This window comes from Coregonus clupeaformis, chromosome 30 (genome assembly GCF_020615455.1).
Source record: "Coregonus clupeaformis isolate EN_2021a chromosome 30, ASM2061545v1, whole genome shotgun sequence".
NCBI lineage: Eukaryota > Metazoa > Chordata > Actinopteri > Salmoniformes > Salmonidae > Coregonus > Coregonus clupeaformis.
The window spans coordinates 35,361,092-35,383,240 of record NC_059221.1 but is presented as its reverse complement, the minus strand read 5'-3'; the positions used below and the strand labels follow the sequence as shown (position 1 = coordinate 35,383,240).

Sequence of the window (22,149 nt, the reverse complement as noted above, 5' to 3'; positions counted from 1 at the left end):
ATCTCAGTTTGTTACCTGTATAAAAGACACCTTGTCATGGGCCTCTCACTCCACCGGGTTACCACCTTAATTTTCTTCCACTCTGCTCACCACTCTCTCTACTCAGCCTAACTAGCTCCACCTGTCCCTGCTCTGCTCTGCTCTAATTACTCTGCCAGCTGCGCTGCATTACCCACTACCTCTCCCAGTATTTAAGGCCCTGTCTTTCAGCTCTCCGGTGTCAGATCGTCTGCAAAGCTCACACCCGGAACCTGTTTGCTCGCGCTTCTGGCTCACCCTGGTTTTGTGACCCCCGGACCTGCCTGTTTTTGGATACTCTTCTGCCTCAGGAGATCCAGACCTGCTTCTGCCATTACGACTCCTGACTACTCTTCAATCCCGGTAACTCTGACCAGCCTTCTGCCTTGCTACTACGTATTTTGGATTTCCCTTGAACTGTACTGCTGCCTGGTTTCATTCCGCCCTGTTGTGTCTGTGTCTCCCCCAGGACTTCTGGACCACCCACCACCGGCTTCATAGGACGCATCGCTGCCACTGGGGGGCACAGACCCAGCGCATTGGACGGGATCCCTGTTACCCCTGGAGCCTTCATTCACTCCCTACTTCCCTTTTCCCTTAAGTTTAATAAACTTTCTGGTGTGACGCAATTGTGGTCCTCTGGTCGTCTGTCTGAATCGTGACAGTACGATCTGACCATTATGGACTCAGCGCACACTTTCCCGACATGGAAACCGATGAGCATGAGCAGCAGTTCCAGCAGCAGCAACAACAACTCGCCATGATCATTCAACTCCTCACCAACCTTACCCCAGCCAGTCTGCCCACCAGCCCAGCCCCCGAGTTACCTGCCCCGGTCATTGCAGCCGCTGCTCCGGAACCCAAGATTGGAAACCCCGAGCGGTTCAACGGCGATTCAACCCAGGTCCGGCCATTCCTGACTAGCTGCCGACTTCAGTTCTCCTTGCAGCCAAGGACCTTCGCCACGGAGGGGGCTAAAGTTGGGTATGCCATCACTCACCTGACGGGCCGAGCTCGACTCTGGGGAACAGCAGAGTTCGAACGTCAAACCCCCGCATGTGCAACCTTCGACCTGTTTGCTGAGGAGATGCTGAAGGTGTTTGACCTGGATTCACCCACCGCAGAGGCGTCTCGTGAACTGTTCAGTATTCGACAAGGCAGACGTACAGTCGCAGACCATTCCATCGACTTCCGAACCCTGGCTAGACGAAGTTCTTGGAACACACCATCGTTGGTGGACGCGTTCTTCCATAGTTTGGCTGACTATATCAAGGACGAGTTGGTCTCCCATGAACTGCCTTCCACTCTTGATGAAGCCATCGCACTGACTGTCAGGATCGACAGAAGGATACAGACCCGTCGTCGTGAGAGGGGGCGCCAAGGTCCACCTACTACCGGCATTCGGAGAGATCCGACTGGGCTCCCTGTCATCTACTGCCACTCACCCAGGTCAGCTTGATCAGTCTGAGCCTATGGAGATTGGGCGAGCCTCCCTCACTCCTGCAGAGCGCCAGCGCCGCTTCCACCTCAAACCTCTGCCTCTATTGTGGAGGTGATGGACATCGTGTGGTAACCTGCCCTTTAAAGGGCCGAAGCTCACCGGGCGTAGGGGGAGTCCGGTTGAGTTCAATGACCATCCAGTCCTCCGACCGCAAACCCCTGCTGCAAGTTCACCTCCGCCTCTCTGACTCAACTCACACCCTGGCTGCTCTGGTGGATTCTGGCGCCGAAGCCAACATAATGGACATCAAGCTGGCACGCCAACTGGGACTGGAGAACCTCCGTTTGACACCTCCTATTCCTGCCCGGGCACTGGACGGACACTTACTCAGATCGGTCACTCATGTCACGGCCCCGGTCTCGATGGGTCTGTCCGGAAACCATCAAGAAACTATCCAGTTTCACCTGCTCCCCCTCTCCAGGCCAACCCCTCATCCTGGGTTACCCATGGCTCCGCCGGCACAACCCTCAGCTCGACTGGGTGACCGGGGTGATCAGGGAGTGGGGAGAGGACTGCCACCGTACCTGCCTGCTTGCTGCCGCACTACCCCCTCGGCCAGTACCTACTAACTCCGCTCCTGACCTCTCCAATGTCCCAGAATGCTACCATGGTCTCAGAGAGGTGTTTAACAAAGCAAGAGCCACATCTCTGCCCCCTCACCGACCGTACGACTGTGCCATCGACCTCCTCCCTGGAACAGCTCCTCCAAGGGGTCGTCTTTATTCGTTGTCTGCTCCTGAAAGAAAGTCCATGGAGGACTACATCAATGGCTCTCTGTCCGCAGGATTAATCCGTTCATCTTCATCTCCTGCTGGTGCTGGCTTCTTCTTTGTGGGGAAGAAGGACGGATCTCTTCGCCCCTGCATCGACTACAGGGGACTCAACGACATCACAGTGAAAAACCGTTACCCTCTGCCTCTGCTCACCTCTGCTTTTGAGTTGCTCCAGGGAGCCACTGTTTTTACCAAGTTGGATCTCAGAAACGCTTACCACCTAGTGCGGATCCGGAGGGAGATGAATGGAAAACCGCATTCAATACACCAACAGGCCACTACGAGTATCTGGTTATGCCTTTTGGCCTCACCAATGCTCCTGCTGTGTTCCAGGCTCTAGTGAATGATGTACTGCGGGACATGTTAAACAAGTTTGTCTTCGTTTACCTGGATGACATCTTAATTTACTCCAGAAACCTGTCTGAACACACCCGCCATGTCCAGCAAGTCCTTCATCGTCTTCTGGAGAATTCCCTCTACGCCAAGGCAGAGAAATGTGAGTTTCACGTCAAGACAGTGGCCTTCCTGGGGTACATAGTGGCAGAGGAAGTATCCAAATGGATCCTGCCAAAGTATCAGCAGTCACTTCATGGCCAGTTCCGGAGAACAGAAAGAAGCTGCAACAGTTTCTGGGGTTTGCTAACTTCTATAGGAAGTTTATCCGGAACTACAGTACCGTTGCTGCCCCTCTCACTGCTCTAACCAGCACCAAGCAACCCTTCACCTGGACCCCAGCAGCCGACAAAGCCTTCAGTACCCTCAAGGTGAGGTTCACCTCCGCTCCCATCCTCCAGATGCCTGATGTGGACCGGCAATTCATTGTGGAGGTGGACGCCTCGGATGTGGGAGTTGGTGCTGTGATTTCTCAGTGGGCTGCGGAGGATAGGAAGCTCCATCCCTGTGCCTTTTTCTCACGTCGGTTGTCCCCCTCTGAGTGCAATTACGACATAGGAACCGTGAGCTGCTGGCTGTGAAGCTTGCCTTGGAGGAGTGGCGTCACTGGCTGGAGGGGTCCACCATTCCATTTCCGTTTGGACCGATCATAAGAACTTGGAGTACATCCGCACGGCCAAACGGTTGAACTCCAGGCAGTCCCGCTGGGCCCTGTTCTTCACCAGGTTTAATTTCACTCTGTCATACCGGCCTGGATCACGCAACACCAAGCCAGACGCCCTCTCCCGTCAATTCCAGAAGGATGACACCCCCTCCAAGGACCCTGTGTCGATTCTGCCAAGTCCCTGCATCGTTGCAGCTCTGACCTGGGCTGTTGAGGAACAGGTGCTGGAGGCTCTCCGTAACCAGCCAGGTCCCAGCACTTGCCCAGCTGACCGCCTTTTGTCCCCCGAAGACCTGAGGTCCCAGGTCATTCAGTGGGGACATGACTCCCGCCTAGCTTGTCACCCTGGCTCCACCCGCACTTACAACCTGCTCGCCCAGAGGTTCTGGTGGCCCTCTCTGAGGAAGGATGTACGGGAATCGTCCAAGCCTGCCCCATCTGCAACCAACACAAGTCGTCCTGCCAGCCCCCAGCCGGATTGCTGCAGCCCCTGCCTGTGCCCAGACGTCCCTGGTCTCACATCGCCCCTTGACTTTGTCACGGGGCTGCCCCCCTTCAAGTGGCATGACCGTCATTCTCACCATCGTTGACCGTTTCAGCAAGATGGCACACTTCATTCCCCTCCCCAAGCTCCCAACCGCCAAGGAGACCGCCCAGGTGGTCCTGGAACACGTCTTCCGGATCCACGGACTGCCAAAGGATGTTGTTTCTGACCGTGGTCCACAATTCTCCTCCGCTTTTTGGAAGGAGTTCTGTCACCTGCTGGGAGCCACAGTCAGTCTGACTTCCGGATTCCATCCCCAATCCAATGGGCAGTCAGAGCGGGCTAATCAGGAGCTCGAGAAGGCACTGCGATGCATGACTTCACGCAACCCCCACTCCTGGTCGCAGCAATTGACATGGGTGGAGTACGCACACAATTCTCTGACCTGCTCTGCCATCGGTATGTCCCCTTTCCAATGTGTTTATGGATACCAGCCTCCTCTATTTGCCAGCCAGGAGGAGGAGGTTACTTGCCCATCTGCACTTGCTTTTGCCCGTCGATGTCGCCGCACCTGGTCACAAGCCCGAGCCACACTCCTCAGGTCCGTTGCCAGCTACACTACCGGGGCCAACCGTCGGAGAATTCCTGCTCCCACCTACCATGTTGGTCAAAGGGTGTGGTTGTCATCGAAGAACCTGCCACTCAGGGTGGAGTCGCAGAAGCTGGCACCTCGGTTCATTGGCCCATTCCCTATCATAAGAGTGATTAGCCCAACTGCTGTCCGGCTCCAACTGCCTAATTCCCTGAGGGTGCACCCCACTTTCCATGTGTCTAAGATTAAGCCCATCCATGAGAGTCCGCTGGTCCCTGCTGCGCCTGGTCCTCCTCCTCCACGGCTCGTCGATGGTGGTCTGGTTTACACCGTCCGCCGCCTGCTTCGGTCCAGACGGAGGGGTAGGGGTCTCCAGTACCTCATTGACTGGGAGGGCTATGGACCTGAGGAAAGGACCTGGGTGCCAGCTAGTCGGATTGTGGATAGGACTCTCATCACCGCTTTCCACCAACGGCATCCTGATCAACCTGCAATCCGTAGGGGCCGCCCCAGAGGGGTCCCTAACCGTCCGGCCCGCTCGGCTTCCTGTCCTGTGCCTGATCCTGTCTCGGGACCTGTCCCATCTCCCGACCACGGCCCTCCGGCTTCCTCCGAGGATGAGGACGTTCACTCGGACCGTTCGGAGGAGTTCTAGCCCTCCTCCGGCTCCCCTCCTCCCGCCCGGGCGTGGTGTTGCTCTTGGGACTTCTGGGGCCGTCCCTTGGGGGGTTCTGTCATGGGCCTCTCACTCCACCGGGTTACCACCTTAATTTTCTTCCACTCTGCTCACCACTCTCTCTACTCAGCCTAACTAGCTCCACCTGTCCCTGCTCTGCTCTGCTCTAATTACTCTGCCAGCTGCGCTGCATTACCCACTACCTCTCCCAGTATTTAAGGCCCTGTCTTTCAGCTCTCCGGTGTCAGATCGTCTGCAAAGCTCACACCCGGAACCTGTTTGCTCGCGCTTCTGGCTCACCCTGGTTTTGTGACCCCGGACCTGCCTGTTTTTTGGATACTCTTCTGCCTCAGGAGATCCAGACCTGCTTCTGCCATTACGACTCCTGACTACTCTTCAATCCCGGTAACTCTGACCAGCCTTCTGCCTTGCTACTACGTATTTTGGATTTCCCTTGAACTGTACTGCTGCCTGGTTTCATTCCGCCCTGTTGTGTCTGTGTCTCCCCCCAGGACTTCTGGACCACCCACCACCGGCTTCATAGGACGCATCGCTGCCACTGGGGGGGCACAGACCCAGGGGATTGGACGGGATCCCTGTTACCCCTGGAGCCTTCATTCACTCCCTACTTCCCTTTTCCCTTAAGTTTAATAAACTTTCTGGTGTGACGCAATTGTGGTCCTCTGGTCGTCTGTCTGAATCGTGACACACCTGTCCACAGAAGCAATCAATCAATCAGATTCCAAACTCTCCACCATGGCCAAGACCAAAGAGCTCTCCAAGGATGTCAGGGACAAGATTGTAGACCTACACAAGGCTGGAATGGGCTACAAGACCATCGCCAAGCAGCTTGGTGAGAAGGTGACAACAGTTGGTGCGATTATTCGCAAATGGAAGAAACACAAAAGCACTGTCAATCTCCCTCGGCCTTGGGCTCCATGCAAGATCTCACCTCGTGGAGTTGCAATGATCATGAGAACGGTGAGGAATCAGCCCAGAACTACACGGGAGGATCTTGTCAATGATCTCAAGGCAGCTGGGACCATAGTCACCAAGAAAACAATTGGTAACACACTACGCCGTGAAGGACTGAAATCCTGCAGCGCCCGCAAGGTCCCCCTGCTCAAGAAAGCACATATACATGCCCGTCTGAAGTTTGCCAATGAACATCTGAATGATTCAGAGGAGAACTGGGTGAAAGTGTTGTGGTCAGAAGAGACCAAAATGGAGCTCTTTGGCATCAACTCAACTCGCCGTGTTTGGAGGAGGAGGAATGCTGCCTATGACCCCAAGAACACCATCCCCACCGTCAAACATGGAGGTGGAAACATTATGCTTTGGGGGTGTTTTTCTGCTAAGAGGACAGGACAACTTCACCGCATCAAAGGGACGATTGACAGGGCCATGTACCGTCAAATATTGGGTGAGAACCTCCTTCCCTCAGCCAGGGCATTGAAAATGGGTCGTGGATGGGTATTCCAGCATGACAATGACCCAAAACTCACGGCCAAGGCAACAAAGGAGTGGCTCAAGAAGAAGCACATTAAGGTCTCGGAGTGGCCTAGCCAGTCTCCAGACCTTAATCCCATAGAAAATCTGTGGAGGGAGCTGAAGGTTCGAGTTGCCAAACGTCATGCTCGAAACCTTAATGACTTGGAGAAGATCTGCAAAGAGGAGTGGGACAAAATCCCTCCTGAGATGTGTGCAAACCTGGTGGCCAACTACAAGAAACGTCTGACCTCTGTGATTGCCAACAAGGGTTTTGCCACCAAGTACTAAGTCATGTTTTGCAGAGGGGTCAAATACTTATTTCCCTCATTAAAATGCAAATCAATTTATAACATTTTTGACATGCATTTTTCTGGATTCTTTTGTTGTTATTCTGTCTCTCCCTGTTCAAATAAACCTACCATTAAAATGATAGACTGATCATTTCTTTGTCAGTGGGCAAACGTACAAAATCAGCAGGGGATCAAATACTTTTTTCCCTCACTGTATTACATGACCAGCAAAACTATTGTAATCAGATTACAGATACTTTTGAAAAAATAGATGATTAGGCTACTTCTAGGGTTACTTTTAAATGCAGAAAGGATGTTTGCGAAAAAATACTTTGACACCTTTATGTTTTCTCAATGACATTCAAATCAGCATTGAAAAAATGCACAAGTTTAAGATTGTTCTGCCTGAGCAAGTCTGACCACAAGGCAGAGACTACTATGGCTGCATTTACACAGGCAGCCCAATTCTGATAAATGTTTCCCTAATTGGTCTTTTGACCAATCAGATCAGCTCTGAAAAAGATCTGATGTCAAAAGATCTGATGTGATTTGTCAAAAGACCAATAGTGAACAAAAAATATCAGAATTGTGCTGCCTGTATAAACGTAGCCTATGATGACACACTAAATGTGTTTGATGGATCGCAGGTTAAAGAGCAGGAATAGGTTTTTGTAGGCTACAGTGCAAGCTACAGTATGTCCTCCAATGGTGCGACTGCTGTCGGCATCAAAGACTATTATTATATTATGACCAACTTGAACAAGCGCTTGGAGGTATTACGACAGCAGTGGTTTAGCCTACGGGTGATACGGATATCACTTAGGCCTATTAGCCTACTGATATCTACATAGCAATTAGGACTATGTGAATCACGTTGCTGCTCTCTCAATTATTCGCGCCTTACTGATTGTGGTTGTTGTGGATGGCCGTTCACAAATGTATAGGTGTATTTTACCCCGATAATGGTTGAATTGAAGAAATGTAGGCTAAGTTGTCCATCAATCATTGTTAATGGGACCGGTGGACAGAGACAGCCAGTGAAAAATGCGCTCTTGCAACAGCTGCATAGTGCGGATCCCAGCCTATGGAATAAAAATTTGAGGGAGTTCCTAACTCCTCTGTGGTATAGTGCTCCATACATACTGTCAAAAACGAGTAGGGCTCTCAAAAAAAAAAGTCCAAAGGCCTAATGGACATATGCTGAAACTCGCGCACTTTTGATAGACTTCCAACAGCTGCAAATGATTGAGATATCAAAGTGTCACCCATAGAGATCCTATTAAAGATGTCTCTACCTTTTTGCCCTACGTGCTGTTGTCTGTGCCTAACAGTGTTTGTACCATGTTTGTGCTGCTACGATGTTGTGCTGCTGCCATGTTGGGTTGCTACCATGTTGTGTTGTCATGGTGTGTTGCTGCCATGTTGTGTTGTTGTCTTAGGTCTCTCTTTATGCAGTGTTGTGGTGTCTCTCTTGTCATGATGTGTGTTTTCTCCTACATTATTTTGTTTATTTTTTATCCCAGCCCCTGTCCCCGCAGGAGATCTTTGACTTGCCTAGTTAAATTAAGGTTAAATAATATAAATAAAAACAAAGTATTCTAATTCCTAATTCTATGGTGTCACCAACAAAAATGTAAACAATAAGCCTATAGCAAATGCAGCAAATGGCATTAATTTTTCACATGCAATGGAAATAGGCTAGCACTTTTCGGTAGTGTTCAAAGCATGCCATTCCATGAGAGCAGCATTTCTTTTTCAACCATGTTTTGAAGCAATGAGCCCAATCAGTCCTCCATGACAACAACAGAGTAGGCCTTAGTTTTTGGGTTATGTTCAGGTAAAACAATTAGACTAATCTATATTTCCATATTTCCAAGTCCTATTCTTGAAGATCAAGGGGTATTTAATTAATTGGAATGACTGGTAATCTGACAGACATTGGTTTTTTATGTAAATATATAGCCTAATCGTTGTATTATCTGTATTGAAGTATAGAGCAATGGGTTAGAAGCCTACATATTTTTTATTTTTTTTATTTTTTTTCACCTTTATTTAACCAGGTAAGCCAGTTGAGAACAAGTTCTCATTTACTACTGCGACCTGGCCAAGATAAAGCAAAGCAGTGTGATAAAAACAACAACACAGAGTTACATATGGGGTAAAAAAACATAAAGTCAAAAAATACAACAGAAAATATATATACAGTGTGTGCAAATGTAGCAAGTTATGGAGGTAAGGCAATAAATAGGCTATAGTGCAAAATAATTACAATTAGTATTAACACATAATTTATAAAGTAAAATGCAACATCCATGTAGGTGCCATTCAATTGGTAATATTCATGTTTGTCTTCTTCTAATGCCTATTAAGGGGAAAGTAATCAAAAAGTAATCTGATTACATTACAGAGTTTGGGTAATCCAAAAGTTACGTTGCTGATTACAATTTTGGACAGGTAACTAGTAACTGTAACGGATAACATTTAGAAAGTAACCTACCCAACCCTGCACATGTCATCATGACAATCCTGCCTATGGCATAACAACAGGATATCACTAAATTAGCATTTCGTTTTTCATCACCAATAGTGTTACATGTAGCATTGTACTGTAGATATAACTCAGCAAGTGAGTGGAAAATCGGCGTTCAATCAATAATATGAATAGTGCTTTTGTATGTATTTATTATTTTGGAGCAAGAGTTTGCCCGACTCTCTGCCAATAGCAGCTAGCTTTCAGTTTACACATCCCTCCCATTAGGCTCCTCCAATTAGGCCCTTCTCTCAGACCACTCCCAGACAGTCCTAGCAAGATTCTTGCTTGAGAAATTGCATTTTGCTAAGAAGCTATTTTTGTTTCTTTTTGACCATTTTAATTGCAAACAGTCACAGTAAGGTACTTAATTGTTACCCAGACATTATTTGATATTGACATAAAAACAGCTGCATTGGACCTTTACAGTGGCTTGCGAAAGTATTTACCCCCTTGGCATTTTTCCTATTTTGTTGCCTTACAACCTGGAATTTAAATGGATTTTTGGGGGGTTTGTATCATTTGATTTACACAACATGCCTACCACTTTAAAGATGCAAAATATTTTTTATTGTGAAACAAATAAGAAATAAGACAAAAAAACAGAAAACTTGAGCGTGCATAACTATTCACCCCCCCAAAGTCAATACTTTGTAGAGCCACCTTTTGCAGCAATTACAGCTGTAAGTCTCTTGGTGTATGTCTCTATAAGCTTGGCACATCTAGCCACTGGGATTTTTGCCCATTCTTCAAGGCAAAACTGCTCCAGCTCCTTCAAGTTGGATGGGTTCCGCTGGTGTACAGCAATCTTTAAGTCATACCACAGATTGTCAATTGGACTTCCAAGACATTTCAATGTTTCCCCTTAAACCACTCGAGTGTTGCTTTAGCAGTATGCTTAAGGTCATTGTCCTGCTGGAAGGTGAACCTCCGTCCCAGTCTGAAATCCCTGGAAGACTGAAACAGGTTTCCCTCAAGAATTTCCCTGTATTTAGCGCCATCCATCATTCCTTCAATTCTGACCAGTTTCCCAGTCCCTGCCGATGAAAAACATCCCCACAGCATGATGCTGCCACCACCAGTGTTCTCGGGATGATGAGAGGTGTTGGGTTTGCGCCAGACATAGCGTTTTCCTTGATGGCCAAAAAGCTCAAATTGAGTCATCAGACCAGAGTACCTTCTTCCATATGTTTGGGGAGTATCCCACATGCCTTTTGGCAAACACCAAACGTGTTTGCTTATTTTTTCTTTAAGCAATGGCTTTTTTCTGGCCACTCTTCCGTAAAGCCCAGCTCTGTGGAGTGTACGGCTTAAAGTGGTCCTATGGACAGATACTCCAATATCTGCTGTGGAGCTTTGCAGCTCCTTCAGGGTTATTGTTGGTCTCTTTGTTGCCTCTCTGATTAATGCCCTCCTTGCCTGGTCCGTGAGTTTTGGTGGGCGGCCCTCTCTTGGCAGGTTTGTTGTGGTGCCATATTCTTTCCAATGTTTTATAATGGATTTAATGGTGCTCCGTGGGATGTTCAAAGTTTCTGATATTTTTTATAACCCAATCCTGATCTGTACTTCTCCACAACTTTGTCCCTGACCTGTTCGGAGAGCTCCTTGGTCTTCATGGTGCCGCTTGCTTGGTGGTGCCCCTTGCTTAGTGGTGTTGCAGACCCTTGCTTAGTGGTGTTGCAGGCCTTTCAGAACAGGTGTATATATACTGAGATCATGTGACACTTAGATTGCACACAGGTGGACTTTATTTAACTAATTATGTGACTTCTGAAGGTAATTGGTTGCACCAGATCTTATTTATGGGCTTCATAGCAAAGGGGGTGAATACATATGCACGCACCACTTTTCCGTTATTTATCTTATATAAATTTTTTTAACAAGTCATTTTTTCCATTTCACTTCACCAATTTTGACTATTTTGTGTATGTCCATTACATGAAATCCAAATAAAAATGCATTTAAATTACAGGTTGTAATGCAACAAAATAGGAAAAACACCAAGGGGGATGAATACTTTTGCAAGTCACTGTAAGTGTGTAATATGCTGTTTAAATCACTTGGTTGAAAAGGTAGTCCTCAGTGGACTGGATTAAGGAAGTGCAGCGTCAGATTTCTCATCATCACGAATGCTGACATACCGACGCTGCTGTATCCAGCTTCAAACAGCCAGGCAGGGCAGGGCCACTGCTAATCTGGGCCCAGTGCTGCTGTGGCAGAAATGGCTCCCACTGTAAAGAGAAGATCATAGAGGAACAGATATAACATTTCCTGGTTTCCTCTGTAGCAGCTGTTGTACATTACTGAAAATGGTTGTATTCTCCACATGCCTGAACAATCCATTAACAACAACATGTTCCCTCAAGAGTATTTCCCAGCTCTAACGTATACTGTACGCACCATCTTGGTGCAGACATAATGTTTCGCTGCAGGTAGAAGATGCCTGTGGACACAAATCTAGGATCAGCTCCTCCAAATCTAAATTTTAACCATTAGGTAGAACATGGCAACATTATCTTCAGATCCGCGTCTATTGGGGCAAATTCCCCTTACTCCTAATGTGTCTAATAGGGGTTATCTGTGTGGCTTCTGTCTCACACTAAAACTAGCTGTCTTGATCTCTTGACCCCTCCCACTATGTTACCGTGGAAACAGAGCTTGTTGGAGGAGTTTCTTCCTGTTGTACCTCTCTCTAATGTCCACACTCCCTCTAATGGGGATCAAAGGGTTAAACAAGGCCCTGGCAGCTATCAGCATATGGCCAGGGGATGTGTTGGTGTCAGGTTCCCCCCTCCTCCCTCTCCTCTCTCAGGAGACACATTCCTCAGATACCGTAGTAGTTCTCCAAACATCCAGACTATTCACCAAATGTTCCTTTCATTGTTCCAGATGACGGGCCCTACTCTAAGGGCAGCAAGGACTCTGGAGGGACCGACCATGCCTCCAGGAGACGCAGTATTGCAGGTACAGTGGGGTTACACCTTACTGTGACTTTCAGTGATTCCACTGTTTCTCCTCTGTGGTACCATGTCCAATATTTTCAGCCTTACTCTCTCCAAGATGTAAGGATATCTGAAGGAGTAATGCTTTTCAATGGAATTGTTTGATCACACATGTTCCATCACGCCTGCGCTGCGTTGGTTATTAGATGTAGCACTGTTTTGAATATCTTGTGCTGTAGTGCTTAGATAAGGAGGAAATATGCCTATGTAGCATACCTGTCGTTGTAGACTAAAGGAGTCCTCTCCCTCTGTGGACTTCATTTAGCATGATTTAACAGCACAGCACAATGTGGCCAGAGCCAGAGACAGAATGGGACCACGCACATAACCTCCACAATAAACTACAGCATCTGAAGGCACTACGACTAGCTATCCATCAGAAGCCCATTTAACCTAAATTCTGTTCATTTACGAATCAGTAAAATGTTCCTTTTCTGTCAAGATTTATTTTTTCAATTAATTCACTGAATTCCATCCCATTATGGTGAATGTACTGAGTTTATATGGAGCTGACCCCATCCCCCTATCCATGACATCCATCCGTTTATATGGAGCTGACACCATCCCCTATCCATGACATCCATCATCAGAGAGAAGAGGGAGGGGGAGAGAGAGAGGAGAGAGAGAAAGTGAGTCAAACAGAGAGAGATAATGAGGGGTAGAGAAAGAAACAGAACGTCAGAGGCAGAGATAATGAAGACGTGTTTGTAACTGTTCAGACAAACAGACTGTGTCCCAGATGGATGCTGACTGTGACTCTGTACATCCACTGTTCCTCCTGTGTGTCCCTGTGTGTCCCTGTGTGTTCCTGTGTGTCCCTGTGCGTCCCTGTGCGTCCCTGTGCGTCCCTGTGTGTCCCTGTGCATCCCTGTGTGTCCCTGTGTGTCCCTGTGCATTCCTGTCCCCCCCGTGCATCCCTGTGCGTCCCTGTGTGTCCCTGTGTGTCCCTGTGTGTTCCTGTGTGTCCCTGTGTGTCCCTGTGTGTTCCTGTGTGTCCCTGTGTGTCCCTGTGCATTCCTCTGTCCCCCTGTGCATCCCTGTGCGTCCCTGTGCGTCCCTGTGCGTCCCTGTGTGTCCCTGTGCGTCCCTGTGTGTCCCTGTGTGTTCCTGTGTGTTCCTGTGTGTCCCTGTGTGTCCCTGTGTGTTCCTGTGTGTCCTTGTGTGTTCCTGTGTGTCCATGTGTGTCCCTGTGTGTCCCTGTGTGTGTGTGTAGAAGACTACCGGGGCGTGACCACCGTGGACCTGATGAAGAGGGAGGGCAGTAGCCTGGGCCTCACCATCTCCGGGGGGTGCGATAAGGACGGCAAGCCCAGAGTGTCAAACCTGCGGCCAGGTGGGCTAGCTGCCAGGTGAGATCTCCACTGGGATAACACATCCTTAACCTGGCAACCGCAGCGAGCTGTCTGCATGTGTTACCCACACCATCCACACTGTAATACACCATCTCACCCTAACCTGGGGATCATAAACGCTGCAGGAGATCAGCTGTTTACTGGGTGATGTGGAACCTGGAACAGATATTCCACCAGAGCACAGTCTAGGAGAGGGACTCCTATGTTAATAAACAAGATAAATATGGATGTTCCCACCTACTCGTGAATCACACAAACTAAATTAAATTACATCTTACTACAGTGAATTAATTTGTATTAAGTTAATGTAGAAATAACATTTTAAGCGACTACCTGCTTTATTTAATTGCCTCACAAATTACTTCGTATTCATAATGGTTTAATGTTTATATTTTGGAGTGTGGAGCGATGTTATTTCAGTAAAGATACTTGAATTAACATTCAATTAATATAATTTATCCTTATATCAGCCACAAAAAAACAAAATGCAGTGGAAAGCTCTCTCACGCTTCAGAGTGACTAAGCGGCATGTGACTGCAGCCTCTCATCTTTATTACTCTCACACACACACACACACACACACACACACACACACACACACACACACACACATTAAATACTGGAAAATTACATTCTTTCTGCCACCACAGAAGTGTCTCAGTATAGAATGTGGTCGACCGACTAGACATGAAAATCATGATATTGCTTAACAGCTTATCTCACTACTATTATAACCATTACACCACTGGCCTGTTTCCTGGTCGACTCGGTTGGTCTCATATTCAGAATAAATCTATGTTGAGATGAGAGCGTATGACCGTGTTTGGTAGGCTCATGCTGATATGTGTGTCCTGAGTCACTGTAGCGATTGGCAGTAGCCCAGAGGTGTAGCAGAGCAGCACATCTATTTAGTTAGTATCCAAATGAGCATCGTGTTGACTCACAATGTCACATGGGAGACATCATGTGAAACATGTCTCTCATCTCTGTCTGTCTGTCTGTCTGTCTGTCTGTCTGTCTGGAGAATTCAAGCGTTGCGTCTATTTGCATAGTATTATAATTAGACAGACTATCTGCTGCAAAGATGCCAAACATTGGTCATGACAGGACAGTGATGAAGATACACAACAACGTTCTGAAGCCATGAATCAGGAGATTAGATGTTGTTTTCAGAGTCTATCATTAGGGGGCCAGGAGTTCTTCCTAAACATGTGACCCAACCAACCCAGAGTTATTCCCTGGCTAAGTGACATGGTCAGGAAAAACTCTTCAAGCAACATCTTCAATCTTCTCTGCTGGGGATGTGCTGCATTGTAGATCTATCTGAGTGCCTTTATCGCTCCTTGTAGGAGTGACCAGCTGAATGTGGGAGACTACATCAAGTCTGTGAACGGCATCAACCTGTCCAAGCTCCGCCACGATGAGATCATCAGCCTGCTGAAGAACATAGGGGAACGTGTGGTTCTGGAAGTGGAGTACGAACTACCTCCCTTTGGTATGAGCACTTCTAGTGTGTATAGGCCTGCATCTATTATAGTAGTTCTATAATATCCATATATTTTCAAATAACATCTACGGTAGTGCAGATAAGGTCAACATAGCTTGCCTTTGTTCTTGGCTGAAAAAGCTTCCAATTGTCTCTGTTGTTGTCTTCTCATAATGGGACATTATTCCAGTACAGTAGTTGTCAATCTATTTCTGGACTGTGACCCAGCAAGTAAACAAACTAATCATAATCCCAGTGGAGGCTGGTGTCATTTTCAATCGGAGGACACGCTCATTATAATGGCCCAAATGGAATGAATGGAATGTGTTTGATGTCTTTGATACCTTTCCATTCATTCTGTTCCAGCCATGAGCCGTCCTCCCTCCACTGGATGATCCCGTTTTGACCCATAAGGACCAAAACAGCAACCCAGCAATGGGTCGCAACTCACATTGGCAGTTAACACTAACCCTAAACCCAAGGACCCTGTACAGCAAACGAGAGGGGGAAAAAATGAAGATAAAGCAATTAAAACTAAGGTTAAAACACTGAATGTGAATCATGAATGTGACAGTTGTGCTCTCTCTCCCCCTCTCTATTTTCAGTCCAGAACGCTCCCTCAGGTGTCATAGCTAAGACCATAGAGGTGTGCCTATACAAGGAGGGCAACAGCTTTGGATTCGTCATGAGAGGTGGGCATCATTCAGTCTGTTAGAATGCACAGTGTGTATAATGAAGGGTGGCAGAGGATGAAAGATTGAACCTGATCGTGTGTGTGTGTGTGTTCTGCTTCTCTAGGAGGGTTCCATGAAGACTGGCACAGGTCTCGTCCTCTGGTAGTGACCTACGTACGGCCCGGGGGTCCTGCTGATAGGTAAAGACATGCAGAGGTGTGTGTGTGTGTGCCCCTTATGAGTAATTTCACATGAGTAAGTGATTAAGAAGCTCTGGAGTGCCTCGTTTTCAGTGTATGGATCTGTGTGCAATCTGTAGAGCTTGCTGGACTTGGTTTGCTCTTTGCCATTTGTTTCAATGGCAAATGCTATTGAAAAGATGTAGTGATGCCTGCCTCCCAGACCTATGGAAATGCAGTCATGCATTAATGTTATATCCACATTAACAGTATAAAGAGCAAGCTTCATCCTAAGGCTAGGGACTAGCTAGCTGAATGCTGTACTGCACTGTTTCTGTCCAGGATTTCTCAGAATATTGAGGGCAACATACATTGTATATACATCGTATAAAGAAAACATTGACATGGTGAGTGTACTATACACCATGAGAGAATATATAGATATTATTTATGTTTATTAATTTATGTTAATTCATTTCCTGAGAGGTCAGAGGTAGAATCTATCTTTTACCAGAGAGAGGACATTGGGAGCTGTTTGTTGGCTAAAGATGACTGTACTGCAATGTCCAAAACACCTCTATTCCTAGAGACAGCAAACAGAAAGATGGTGACCATGTGATGTGTCTGTGTGGACAGAGTGCCTGTACTCACTGCCCTCTCCTTTACACACACTTAAGGGTTAGGGTTCTCTCCCCTCTCTCTCTCTCTCTCTGTCTCTCTACTAGAGAGGGCACACTGAAGGCTGGTGACCGCATGCTGAGCGTGGACGGGATGCCCTTAAACCGAGAGAAGCACGCTGATGCCCTCACTATGCTGATGCAGTGTAGCCAGGATGCCCTGTTCCTGATTGAGTATGACGTCTCTGTCATGGGTGAGCACACACACGCTGGGCGGAGGGGGAATATGTGAGAATACGGCAGGCAAGGCAACATCACTCTGAGGGTAAATAATGCGCCCGTTCCACAAGAATGTATTAGAGCGAGTGTTAGCTGCGCACAAGCCGCCACTTTGGGATTCACACGGCTCCAAAACATGTCAACACTTCGTAGGAATGGTACAGCAGGTACATACAATAAAACAATATATACTCTACTGATTCTAATACAGAAGTCGACTCTATATCTTATGGAAGTAAGACAAACCACCCAGAGGTTTAGGATTGTTTTTTAATCTTTCATTTTGCATGTTGGATAGAACGGTTTTATTCTTCTAAATGAAGCAAAAAAGCAAAAACAGAGATCTTTCATATACCCTAATTAGCACTAGTGCTTCACAGTCAGTCAGACAGACAGACAGACAGACAGATAGACAGACGTTCCTGCCCCCGAATGAGCCCCACAGAAGGATGCAGAATGTTGAGGATCGAGAGCTTGCGTCAGTTTGGCAAGGTCAAATGTCAAATAGCTCTTCAGTCTGTTCTCCTCCAATATGTACAGTGCCTTCAGAAAGTATGAAAAATGTATGCACTCACTAACTGTAAGTCGCTCTGGATAAGAGCGTCTGCTAAATGACTAAAATGTAATGTAAATGTACTTATTCCACATTTTGTTGTGTTGCAGCCTGAATTCAAATATTTTTTTAATCTCTCCCATCTACACACAATACCCCGTAATGACGAAGTGAAAACATGTTTTTAGAAATGTTTACAAGTGTATTGAAAATAAAATACAGAAATATTTACGTAAGTATTCACACCCCTGAGTCAATACTTTGTAGAAGCTTACAGCTTTGAGTCGTCTTGGGTATGTCTGTATCAGCTTTGCACATCTGGATTTGGGGATTTTTCTCCCATTCTTCCTTGTAGATTTTCTCAAGCTCTGTTAAGTAAGATGGGGACCAGCAGTCTTTCCACAGATTTTCAATGGGATTCAAGTCTGGGCTTTGGCTGGGCCACTCAAGGACTTTCATATTTTTGTTCAGAAGCCATTCCAGCGTTTCTTTGGCTGTATGCATGGGGTCATTGTCCTGTTGGAACGTAAATCTTTGCCCCAGTCTGAGGTTGTTTGCACTCTAAAGCAGGTTCGCATCAAGGATTTGTCTGTATTTGGCTCCATTCATTGATCCCTTGATCCTTACCAGTTTCCCATTCCCTGCTGCTGAAAACCATCCCCATAGCATGAAGCTGCCACCACCATGCTTCACGATAGGGATGGTGTTAGACGGGTGATGGGCTGTGCCTGGTTTTCTTCAGACATAGCGCTTTGCATTCAGGCCAAAGAGTTACATTTTTGCCTCATCAAACCACATAATATTTTGCCTTATCCTCTCAGAGTCTTCCACGTGTCTTTTTTCAAACTCTGTGCGTGCTGTCATGTACCTTTTTCTCAGGAGTGGCTTCCGTCTGCTCACGCTCCCGTAAAGCCCAGATTGGTGAAGTGCTGGAGAGACTGTTGTCCATCTGGCAGGTTTTCCCATCTCAGCCAAGGAACTCTGTAGTTCGGTCAGAGTGGTCATTGGGTTCTTGGTCACCTCCCTGACAAAGATCATTCTTGCTGGGTGGCTCAGTTTGGTCGACGGCCAGCTCTAGGCAGAGTCTGGGTAGTTCTATATTTTTTCAATTTCCCAATGATGGAGACCACTGTGCTCTTGGAAACTTTCAACACTCTAGAAATTGTTTTCTACCCTTCCCCAGATATACAGTACCAGTAAAAAGTTTGGACACACCTACTCATTCAAGGGTTTCTCTTTATTTTTACTATTTTCTACATTTTAGAATAATAGTGAAGACATCAAAACTATGAAATAACACATATGGAATCATGTAGTAACCAAAAGAGTGTTAAACATAGCAAAATATATTTTATCTTTTAGATTCTTCAAAGTAGCCAACCTTTGCCTTCATGACAGCTTTGCACACTCTTGGCATTCTCTCAACCAGCTTCATGAGGAATGCTTTTCCAATAGGCTTATAGAAGTTCCCACATATGCTGAGCACTTGTTGGCTGCTTTTCCTTCACTCTACAGTCCAACTCATCCCAAACCATCTCAATTGGGTTGAGGTCGGGGGATTGTGGAGGCCAGGTCATCTGATGCAGCACTCCATCACTCCCCGTCTTGGTCAAATAGCCCTTACACAGCCTGGAGGTGTGTTGGGTCATTGTCCTGTTGAAAAACAAATGATAGTCCCAGTAAGCGCAAACCAGATGGGATGGCGTATCGCTGCATAATCCTGTGGTAGCCATGCTGGTTAAGTGTGCCTTGAATTCTAAATAAATCACTGACAGTGTCACTAGCAAAGCACCCCCACACCATCACACCTCCTCCTCCATGCTTCACAGTGGGAACCACACATGCGGAGCTCAGCCGTTCATCTACTCTGCGTCTCACAAAGACACGGCAGTTGGAACCAAAAATCTCAAATTTGGACTCATCAGACCAAAGGACAGATTTCCACCGGTCTGATGTCCATTGCTCGTGTTTCTTGGCCCAAGCAAGTCTCTTCTTCTTATTGGTGGCCTTTAGTAGTGGTTTCTTTGCAGCAATTTGACCATGAATGCCTGATTCACGCAGTCACCTCTGAACAGTTGATGTTGAGATGTGTCTGTTACTTGAACTCTGTGAAGCATTTATTTGGGCTGCAATTTCTGAGGCTGGTAACTCTAATTAACTTATCCTCTGCAGCAGAGTTAACTCTGGGTCTTCCTTTCCTGTGGCGGTCCTCATGAGAGCCCGTTTCATCATAGCGCTTGGTTTTTGCGACTGCACTTGAAGAAACGTTCAAAGTTCTTGATATTTTCCAGATTGACTGACCTTCTTAAAGTAATATAGACAGGTGTATTTCTTTCTAAACCATGTCCAAACAATTGAATTGGCCACAGGTGGACTCCAATCGAATTGTAGTGACGTCTCAAGGATGATCAAAGGAAAAAGCTGTAAGTCAGTGACAGTCATGCCTGGGTTTGTCAGCATAGGTCTGGGACACTCCTCTAGTACGGTGACACTCCCCAGGCAGTGCAAGGTTGGACTCGAGTCCTAGACAAGATCTCAGACGAACTAACGTTTCCCTGAGAGTTCCCAATCTAGTGTGCCTGAATTTCTCTGTTGCGCCCCTATCCCCTAGCTCTGTCAGTTCTCAGTTATCACTGGATAGGATGCTTCATACTGTATACCATCAGCTGAGACAGCTTGACCTCTGTACTGCCATAGTTTAATGTTAAGTGAGGTGGGTTGAGGTGAGGTAAATGGGAATATCCTTGTTTGGAATATAGTGGGAAAGCATCATTAACAAACCAAATGTCCCCTGAAATAAAATAATGGGGTGTTCAATTTAGAGAGAAGAGATAATGAAGAGAAAGTAAATGTGGAGATAATGTGGAGATGATAATGTAGAGTTACTATTTCCAACATTTTCCTAAGTACTCAGACACTGATTTCATCACTGTACTGTAGCAACCTTAACCCAACACCAAGCAATCTCGTCAATTCACTACAGTACTAACGACATTACCCTTAATGCCGTGTATGTCTGTCTGTCTCTCAGAGTCGGTGCAGCAGGCCTCTGGCCCCCTGCTGGTGGAGATAGTGAAGTGTCCTGCAGCCAGCCTGGGTGTCAGCCTGGCCACCGCAGTGAACAGGAACAAACAGGTCATCGTCATCGACAAGATCAAACAGGCCAGTGTGGTGGAGAGGTGAGCCAAGCCTCCTGTCACGTACAATGTCTACATTTTTTACTTGCTTACCAAAGAGACCATACTGTATTTTGCATGAGAATAGCTTTAGACTAAATGTAATATGCTTTTCTCCTTTCAAATCCCTCTCTGTCTGTCCCTTTCCTACCCCCTCTCTCTCTCAGGTGTGGGGCATTGCATATAGGTGATCTCCTCCTGTGTATAGATGGGACCAGTACTGAGCACTGTTCCCTGATGGAGGCCACGCAGCTGTTGGCCCAAACCTCTGACATTGTCAAATTGGAGATCCTGCCAGCCAATCAGAGCAGACTTCCCATGAGACCTCAAGACACAGGTCAGTATGCCAACACTCTCCAAGGCGTCCTCTCCTCCCCTCCTCACAGTCCTTTGTTTATGCAGTGTTTAGGTTGTTTTCTACATATGTAACCCAGCAGAAGAAAACCCTACATAGTTCCCTCTGCTGCTGCTGTAAAGGGACTGCAGAGGGTGAGCTGCCTCCTCCCGTATGCTGTGAATCAGTGTGGAGAGGGCTGGAGGCTACGAGCCCTGTACCCTGGGGTAGACCGCCGGCCGTTTATGCATACTGACAAGCTACACACACACACACACACACACACACACACACACACACACACACACACCTCATGCTGTGTTTTTTTCCAGGCTTCTATCTGGGCCAACAGTTTATTTTTATTTATTTTTTCAAAATTATTAATTTACAAAGCACTGATGACATGTACAGTGCATTCAGAAAGTAAATAAAAATCCTCATCAATCTACACACAATACCCCATAATGACAAAGTGAAAACAGTTTTTTAGACATTTTTGCTCATTTATAAAAAATAAAAAACTGAAATATCTTATTTACATAAGTACAGTGGGGAAAAAAAGTATTTAGTCAGCCACCAATTGTGCAAGTTCTCCACCTTAAAAAGATGAGAGAGGCCTGTAATTTTCATCATAGGTACACGTCAACTATGACAGATAAAATGAGATTTTTTTTTCCAGAAAATCACATTGTAGGATTTTTAATGAATTTATTTGCAAATTATGGTGGAAAATAAGTATTTGGTCAATAACAAAAGTTTCTCAATACTTTGTTATATACCCTTTGTTGGCAATGACACAGGTCAAACATTTTCTGTAAGTCTTCACAAGGTTTTCACACACTGTTGCTGGTATTTTGGCCCATTCCTCCATGCAGATCTCCTCTAGAGCAGTGATGTTTTGGGGGCTGTCGCTGGGCAACACGGACTTTCAACTCCCTCCAAAGATTTTCTATGGGGTTGAGATCTGGAGACTGGCTAGGCCACTCCAGGACCTTGAAATGCTTCTTACGAAGCCACTCCTTCGTTGCCCCGGGCGGTGTGTTTGGGATCATTGTCATGCTGAAAGATCCAGCCACGTTTCATCT

General features: G+C 46.7%; 1 protein-coding gene across 3 annotated transcripts in view; it reads left to right on the top strand.

Moving 5' to 3' along the window:
• grip2a (glutamate receptor interacting protein 2a) overlaps positions 1–22,149 on the top strand; it is a 72,061-nt gene that overhangs the window by 8,576 nt on the left and 41,336 nt on the right. For all 3 annotated transcript variants that reach the window (XM_041855780.2, XM_041855779.2, XM_041855781.2), the window contains 8 exons: positions 12,302–12,376; positions 13,628–13,763; positions 15,116–15,261; positions 15,858–15,944; positions 16,051–16,126; positions 16,831–16,976; positions 20,586–20,733; positions 20,898–21,067. In XM_041855780.2, coding sequence (XP_041711714.1) covers positions 12,302–12,376; positions 13,628–13,763; positions 15,116–15,261; positions 15,858–15,944; positions 16,051–16,126; positions 16,831–16,976; positions 20,586–20,733; positions 20,898–21,067 — 984 coding nt within the window. The remainder of the gene's footprint in view (positions 1–12,301; positions 12,377–13,627; positions 13,764–15,115; positions 15,262–15,857; positions 15,945–16,050; positions 16,127–16,830; positions 16,977–20,585; positions 20,734–20,897; positions 21,068–22,149) is intronic.